The 9,439-nt window shown below is 33.4% G+C and overlaps 1 protein-coding gene across 1 annotated transcript; it reads left to right on the plus strand.

The window, feature by feature from the left end:
- The first annotated feature begins 534 nt into the window (after positions 1 to 534).
- On the plus strand, positions 535 to 8,879 carry LOC149797574 (uncharacterized). The gene is made up of 2 exons (XM_089962473.1): positions 535 to 611; positions 5,661 to 8,879. The coding sequence occupies exon 2, from the start codon at positions 5,712 to 5,714 to the stop codon at positions 6,333 to 6,335; it is 624 nt and encodes a 207-aa protein (XP_089818599.1). The 5' UTR covers positions 535 to 611; positions 5,661 to 5,711; the 3' UTR covers positions 6,336 to 8,879.
- Positions 8,880 to 9,439: the final 560 nt, after the last annotated feature.

Consider the following 9,439-nt stretch of genomic DNA (forward strand, 5'->3'; position numbering starts at 1 on the left):
ATCATACAAGTTAGAAATTTTTTAATTCGTACTGTAGGGAAATTCCCCTGGTCCGCAGGTAAACGGCACGACTAAGCACACACATCACCAAACAAGGATGTTACTCATACACTAGTGTCTAGCAGACACATTCGCATGACAACCTATATAGTAATTAATTATCATGTATCTACACAGTCATTCCGGATTCCTATGAAAGAAATCAAGGTATATAGAATTAATTGTAGAGAATTATAAATATGCCCCAGACAGAACGGAGAGTGGTATCCCTGGATTCTATACAAGAATGCTTGATAATAGTAGGCAGAATTACTATATTAATACAACTAGTACTATCTCATATATATATATATATATATATATATATATATATATATATATATATATATATATATATATATATATATATATATATACAGAGAGAGAGAGATAGACACACACACACACACACACACAAATGGGCTGGGAACCAGGCTACATACCATACCCCCCACCATACCCGGAAGACATATAACGAACTTGACCGTTGCCCGTTGAAACATAAACAGTGTAAGATACAAGTTTACAGAAATTGTTTGATAATTGTTGATTTCTATATTAATGTTATATCGGTAAGCAGATTTAATTCTTCCTTTAGTGACATTTGTTGACGGGTACAAACTTGAGAGGAGGGATCGTATTGCCAGTGGTAGTGGGATAATGGCAAATGCCATTTATTCGTTTAGATATCCCAGCACGTAGGATGAAAAAACTAGAATATGAGTACCTGGGGTAGATTCCTTATGAGCAGTATCTAATTAAGACTAAATGGTTATTCCACAGCGTGTCTAGTCCTCATCAATAAATCTATCTTTAAATACGTTGACGCAGACACACGTGTCTTTTAAGCAACTGGTGGTGCGCGGTCAAGACTATAGAAAGGAAGGGGACGCGTCGTTTAACTCCAATGTATTCCAGTACAAATTATAAAATGGCCCAAAACATTATTGACTTTTGGATGTCTGTGAATGTATTTTAATTAAAAAGACGTTATTTCACCACTCTTTCTTGGATTGGAACGAAAATGTCTATATTGTTGTTTCCGTTTTCTTTTTCTTTCATATGATCATGACTGAAATAAACTGCTGAAGCTTTCAGGACTAATCTTGCAGAATATTTGTAATATAAAATGGATTTTATTATTATTATTATTATTATTATTATTATATATATATATATATATATATATATATATATATATATATATATATATATATATATATATATATATATATATCATGTGTTTGTGAAATTAAAATTATAGTTTACTTGAATGCAATTTAAAAAATTAAAAAATCAAGTAAAGGGTATCAATGCAAGTGAAAATATATACATAATGTTATAATGAGTTATATGATTGGCTTAAAAGAAAAGAAAGTATATAAAAATGCAATATTAATGAAGTGAAAGTTATTTTTATTGATAATAAAGATTAATATGATTTCAAGCCTACACATAGTAGTGTTGGCTTTCAGTTGACTGAAAACGCCATGAGGAAATATTTCTTATGTTTGCTGAGTAAAAGCACAGTATGTTAGAGTAAATGCATTAAAAAATGTGTGGACTTCTCAAAACCATTAATCAAAGTATTTTTGTTTGTTTCCAGTGTGCTGAGTAGCACTAACAACATATGTTAGAGTATAACTTTTTTAGAATGACTTCATGAGAGCATGTGTTTTTCACAGTACACTTTTGTCGGCACACTTTTTGTGTGTCAGTACTGAAGCCATGGAGTTTGGTAGAGTTGTTTAGTGTATGTTTGGTAAACGTCTTCTCTTCAGTTAAAACCTTCAGCCAATTTCACTGGTAGTCATCACTTTCAAATGGTGTTATAATATGTTTTGGACCATTTTATAATTTGTACGATTATTGGAGTTTATTGGAGAAATAAGATGCGTGGAGCGAAGCTAGCAGTAGGACAGAAGATAAATAATAGAAAAGGTAGGTGTAAGTGTAAGAGTGTCAGTCTGCATATTCATCCTTCCATACACAGTCCAGTCCACAGTGGTGTAGTGCTAAATAAAGAAGTGAGGGAATGTTAATGGAACAAAAATGTTAATCAGATATGGGGAGGGGGGACAATATGAAGCATACAAAAGTAAGGGAATGCTGTTCCCATGTATTGCTGTTGCACTACATCTCTGCCGATCTGGCTACTGTGGTGGTGATGAGATAAATGAACTTCAGCTGGCACAGCCCTGAGAATCATTAGGTCTTGCTTGTAGCTTAAAAGTACTTTTCGGAATGTCTTGTAAAATCGCTTGACAAACGTCCGGTAAAGTGTGGACACCTTATTATCATTGGTGACCTAAATTTTTATATGCAAAACCTTTAAAAATTCTGATTCCTTTGTGAAAGATGTGATATCTTTTATATGGCATGCAGGCTTCGTGACAACCTACATGTTTTGAGAATTAATGTAATCCACTTCTGTTGATCCCATTCTTACAGATAAACAAAGTCATTGCATAACTACCTTAATTGTGACTACTGGTGTTAGAGACTTTCATAATTTGGTCTTTACTCAGTTAAGAGAACTTTCAAAGATTTAATGTGATTGCCTTTGTAAATGATCTACAAAATGCTTCATTTACTCTCCTGTCTTCCAGTATTGACTCAGAATCTGCTGTCGACCCTATAATAATTTAGAAAAAGTTATGTTAAATGTTGTAGACAAACATGCTCCAGTAAAACATACATACCACGTAAATAATCTTTGATTTTGGCACCCCACCTCCCAACTTTGAAAAATCTCTACAGACACCCATGATTACCAGTTGGAAAAGGATCATGGGAATGTCTTTTCTTTAGTTTTAAAACTGTCCAACAATGTGAATATCCAGAGTGGAACCTAAGGAATCCCTTGTCAATTTCACTGACCAAGATTTATCAACTCCTTTGAAAGAGATGGAGCATTTCTACCAAGACCATTTTGTTGTCAGTATTATTCGCTACAGGTTATAGTGAACTTCACAAATTAAAAAGATTCTTTCGTGTGAGAAAATGTCAATTCTTCTATAGTTGCTTGATTCTTTTATGTTGACACGCGTTGCTGCACTTATTTAGGAATCGGTTATGATCATATGCATCTCTCTCTCTCTCTCTCTCTCTCTCTCTCTCTCTCTCTCTATATATATATATATATATATATATATATATATATATATATATATATATATATATATATATATATATATACTCACACAACTGTAATGTCAACAAATGAAAACGTTCATATAAATTGAATCAGAGCAACAGATAAATATGTACGTAACAGACATAGTAGATATGCCCAAATTACATTTCAGTTTTTCTGCTAAAACTTGGGACCTGTTCATCTCGTACGATCAGAATAGTTTCCTATCAGTGTTACTGGCGATTTCATATTATTTTTACATCCAGCTAATCTTGTGAACTTAAAGAAATGCACTAAAAATAGCATAAATTTGGTACATTCATCCTGACCCAGATTTAACAAATTGTCTGCATCTACACTTATGCAGAGACTGCAGTACCTTACATTGCCTTTGTTGAGACAATATTTGAAGAAAATATGACCTGTTAAACTTTTATAATTGAATCTCGGACATTTGGTAGACATTTAGTTTCTTTCTCACATATTGAGTGCACAGTTTCTCATTCGAACACTGTGTGACCACACTGAGATAGATATACCAGTGGCATTTCATGCATACAGAATGTATAGGTCTAATTGAAACTGATTTACACCAACATAGGCATCGCCAAATTTCTTGTGACGCCGAGTTAGTTATAAATTAAAATAGTGTCTTTTTGAAAATTTTTATAATTCTTGCCGAAAATGGACTGTCATATCTACATGGAGATTTCGGAGAGGCTTGCGATGTCTACTTCACACTAAATGAAAATTGTTTAACTCGGAATTCCATCACTGCTGCCAAATCTTATTGCTACTTACCGGATTTTTATCAATTAACCAAGTTTGGATTTATCTCATGACTATCTTGAATGATGTAATTTTAATAACTTTGATTTAGATTTAAGAATATTTACTATGTGGTTATATCATCACTCCGTCTGAAACCAGTTTAGTGATCCTTTTATCCTTCTTATCAGGTTTAGAGTCAAATTCCAAAATGTTTTTTTATTAGCTTTTCTGACTATAAGAACCACTGAACTTATGATATGGTCTTTCTTGCAACTGTCAACAGTTGATAGTGTCACCTTCTAAAATTTGTTTAAAAAAACAGTTTTTATCAAACGTGGCATGAAGGCCTTTCAGATTTTGTACAGATGATAATCTGCCATGAAATTTGGCCATTTTCACTAAATATAGAAAACCTTTAAACAGCATTGCTTCAAAAACTGCTGAGCAAAATTTAACATTGATAGAAAGCATTCTTGAATGACATACTTTCAGCATAGGAGCCCCAAGTGACTGTGATATAAAGCACTCGCCTTTACCTATCACTGCCATCTCACCTCTGCATGGGTTTCATTATCGGACTTGACCAATGTGGGTATGTGAGAAAGCTGCCAGTAGTTTCTTGGGGGTTGGTGGTTCTTTCTGGGGTTCCCCCCTACGTTCTTACTCGCCGCCATATATAGCCTACTTTTTGCTGTGAAATGCTAATGTGCCAAGAAATAAGTACCAGCACTATTAAAATAATAAAACCTTTAAAAACCATTTTAGAAACTGTTAAACAGAATTTTACTAATTTTAACTCAAAGTATCCTGGCTTGAAGGACTTTCAGTATTGGACAAATGATGATTTGTTTTCTTATATGCATGAATATAGAGAAACCTTGAAACAGCTGTTTCCTGACATGCAGTCAACATATTGGAAAAACAAGTTCTGCACAGAGAATCCAACTAACCTAGATTTCTTTGCTATCTGTTAATGTATTTGACTGCAAGGCAGATGTCAGCCAGGTGAGCAATCTCTGGTCTACCAGGAACAAGAGCAATTCCTTCCTGCAACCAGCCAAAATGGTCCTCTTATCATGCCTAATATTTATATCAACAATACAAAAATTATGAAGACAAGTCAGATTCGTTCGTTCAACATTCAGAGGAAAAATTAATAGGAAAAGATCATGCAGTCAGAACGTCATTTCAATGACACATGATCATGTTTAGTTAAAAGAAAAATTATAGTGCAAAAAGTCTCAAGGTAATCTAAAATAGTGGTTGGTGGGGAAAAAATGAATAAGCATTGCCCACTATTGTTGGCTTGATTAACTGTGTTGTGTTTCCATTTGCATTGCATGAACAGGCCATTAAATAGTTTACACAGTAGTTGAAATATTATCATGGTTCCAGGAACTCTTTATTTATGGTATCAATGTCAGCAAATTCATTTATTTTTTATGTATGTACTGGTACTAAAGTAAAAGATTGGGTGTCCCAGGAGGGGAGACCTGTAATTTGGATACTATTCATAGTTGTTGTTTTCTTTTACAAGACATGAGGAGACAACACCAAAACATTCTATTAAACAAACTAGAGGAATGTACTTTTGTGTTTTTAATGAAAACAGTGGAGAAATAGGTAACTTTACACAGCCATTAAATCTAACTATTAGATGAAACATAAGTTTTATGTTGTCTTGTGCTGATCTTTTTCTTCTTTTTTATTATAGGACTTTGACTTGTGTAATACTTGTTGTCAGAAAAAAGGACATAATCACAAAATGGATAAGTTGGGGATGGACCTTGATGATGGTTCTTCTTCCGATAATCAAGAAAATCCTCAGGAATCTCTTTGTCAAGCTTTCCAGGCTATGCTTACTATGAATCAGATTCAGGGGACAATGCCTCCAGTTCAGCAGGGTGTCCACAGTATGCCAGTTCATCAACCACAGGTTGTAAATGCCATGAATATGCAGCCTCCCCGTCCTGCTGGTCAGATGCAGCACAGCCAGGCACTCCAGCAGTTGCTGCAGACATTGAAGTCTCCTAACTCCCCTCAGCAGCAGCAGGAGGTGATTAGTATTCTCAAAACATACCCACAACTGATGGCTGCCTTCATCAAGCAGAGAAGCCAGCAGGGACTGCAGCAGCAGCAGTTACAGCAGCAGCAGCTACAACAGCAACAGCTTCTTCAGACTCCAGCATTGCAAATGCCAAGCATGCAACAGCAGCCTCAGCAACAGCCTCAAAACTTCACAACACAACAGGAAATGCTGTGGCGGCAGAGATTACAGCAACAACAACAGCAACAGCATCATCAGAATCCAGCATTGCAAATGCCAAGCATGCAACAGCAGCCTCAGTATCAACCCCAAAACTTCACAACACAACAGGAAATGCTGTAGCGGCAGAGCTTACAGCAACAACAGCAGCAGCAACCTCAAGTCTCTTGTGTTGGGTTATCACAGTTTCAGGCTCATGGGTCTGTGTCCCAAGCTCAAAACTCTGGACCAGATATGGACCCTTCTACAACAAGACCCTGAAGTTGCCCCTTTCACACAACAAAACCAACTCTCACATTATGTGGAAACCTTATAGCAGAAACTCAAATTAGTTTGAGAAACAGAAATGGCAGTGTAACAGTCTGACATTCTTAAACTGTACCAATTTTACCTGACAGATGACTTCTAATGTACTAGAATTTGTTAAAAATAAATTACATATGTTCTAGAGATTGTTTTCAATATTGCATATGCATTTGTATGTATTTTCCATTACCTGAACAAAGCGTCAAGATGATTATTTTGTGATACTAGTTGTTAGTGAGTGTTACCTGTGATACTAGTTATTAGTGAGTGATAACTGTGATACTGGTTGTTAGTGATACCTGTGCTCCTGTTTCTAATAGTATAATAACTTTTGAAAGGCTAAAATCTGAATATATATATATATATATATATATATATATATATATATATATATATATATATATATATATATATATAGTGAGCTCATAGAGTTTTGAAGAACTGATTCACTTATGTTTCAACTTTAATTGCAAAGCAACAAAAATTTTATCTGTAAGTAATGTGTTTCCAATTTAGTGTTTATGTGGAATAAAAGTACATGTATTGTCTAACATCTTTGTCTTGAAAAACAGTGTTCACAAGAATAAACAATGTCATTACCTATCTAAGCATCTAAAAGGATATTCTTTCTTTCTTGTTTTAAAAAGATCCAAAATTTAACTTTTGTTTGTTAAGATCGCCTGAAGGCGATCTGTCGAATATTAAATATCCGTTTTATGCCTTTTATCAGTTTAACTGACTCCAGTTTAGTTTAACAAATAGCTATATGCTGTCTTTGTCAATCACAGGATGATGAACACACACACACACACACACACATATATATATATATATATATATATATATATATATATATATATATATATATATATATATATATATATATATATATATATATATATATATATAATCATACAGGTTAGATAATTTTTAGTTTGTATTTCAACAGAGATTCAAACCCAGGCCATTGTTCTCCTTTTTTGTCATTTTTGTAAAAATCAACTGTATAATTTACTTCAGCACCTAAGTTCTTCACTAAATTAAATAATCAAAAATGCACTATGCATATATAGGTTTGTGTTACCTAATTTATAAAAAGTGTAATACAGCAGTCCAAAATTACAAACATTAAAATATATAGAGTGTGCAAAGAGCAGATATCGGTCATCTTGAAACTGAAAACCTACAATTAAATTCTTTACGATTTTTAACAAATAAGATCCAATATGGATGTCAAATAAAATGATAACTGACCATTTCTGTGGGGAGGGCATACATATTAAATGTATAAATTCCTCTGCAGTCCGACCTTTTTGCTGCACTTTTGTAAGTCTATGGCACAATGACTTAAAAGTATTGATCATCCCTATCTCGATATTTCTGACATTGGTTTTAACTTAGATTAACTTATCTGCCATAAATATACACTTTTTGATTCAGTCTAGCTATGCTAATATGTTACGATGCAAAATTTTTGGAATTCTTAGAAAGTATGATTTTTGGAGTTGTAATTTCAATTCATATAATTTTAATAAAAGTATGATTTTTGGAATTGTAATTTAAATTCATATAAGAAAGAAAACGATTGTTAGAGTTTTTGTATTAGCTGATTTTAATATGGTGCCTTTAACAAAGCCATCAGTACTACAGCTATATATTATAAAACAAGTAGATGCTATTATTGTTAACTGTATATTGTGGCTCTATGCCAGCTTCACTGTAAGACAACATATATATATCTAACAAAACTAGCTTCAGTAGAAGTTATGATTTACAGATTCCCAGACATTGACGTAAACAAAAGCTAGTCAGGGTCTGAGTTGTACAGGGAGCGATATGACGAAGCGAGATATCATTGAAGCTTGAGGGTCATGCGTGATCCAAGATCAAAGTGAAGCTGGGGATTATAAGGCATGCCCTATTATGGTAACCCGACGTCTCCCAGAATAGGGATCACTATATATACCCTTAGCTCTGTGGCTTCGCCAAGAATTGCTGCCATAAACTTAGACCCTTGACTTCCTCTTTTCAAGGTAACAGGAATGTAATTAGTTATAGTTAGAGATTTTTATGTGTAACACATTTAAAGATTATTTTGTCTGCTTCTGGAAAGCTTGTAACATGTTGTTACTATTATGATTACTGTACAATATAAATGTTTTAATATAGTGTGTCTTAGATTGTTTAAATTTATTTAGAATTTGTATTAATTTAGAATATTAAGTTTGATTTTTGTAGAAATGGTTTGCTATCAACTTCATGCTACAAATAATTTATTTAGAAATAAAATACCATTGAAATTACAGGAAATAGCATTCTGGTAAAAATAAAGATTTAATAAAATACGTTGATTGAAAATAACCTTGGCATTTGTAATATTTTACTCTTGAGCACTTTTGGCAATTTATTTGGCGTTTAATTCTGAGATACGTAAATTATATAATCGTGTGAAGTTGGTTAGGTCCAATTAAATAAAATATTTTTTTAACAATACATTTTAAACGAATTGTGTGTAATTTGTCTTCTATATCTAGTGTAGTTGTTTTAAAAACAAAAAGAATTGCTGCCATAGATTTAGACCCTTGGGTTTCTGTTTTCCAGTTCAATCTCAGTACCTCTGTACAAGTATTAGCGTTGTAACACCTATATCGCTGTAGTGACGCCATCGCTTAAGGAAGTCACAATGACCTCTCTCTCTCTCTCTCTTGATCTGAAAGTCGTTCGATCAAATGCGTGGGAAATGATGAAAGGACTTTATGTACAATAGACTGACCATCACAAAATGGGTTAAATTAGCCATTAACTGTGGGAAAAACAATTATTAAAATATTATAAAACATGAAAATTACGCAAATTTAAAAGCAGTGATACAGGGTTTATGAACAGTTTATGTGAAAAATTGGTTACGAAGACCACATTGG

Source organism: Sinohyriopsis cumingii, chromosome 6 (assembly GCF_028554795.1).
Source record: "Sinohyriopsis cumingii isolate HCF-2022 chromosome 6, ASM2855479v2, whole genome shotgun sequence".
NCBI lineage: Eukaryota > Metazoa > Mollusca > Bivalvia > Unionida > Unionidae > Sinohyriopsis > Sinohyriopsis cumingii.

Bases quoted from the DNA above. Each gene is read 5' to 3' on its own strand.
- LOC149797574 (XM_089962473.1), top strand. From the start codon at position 5,712: ATGGATAAGTTGGGGATGGACCTTGATGATGGTTCTTCTTCCGATAAT.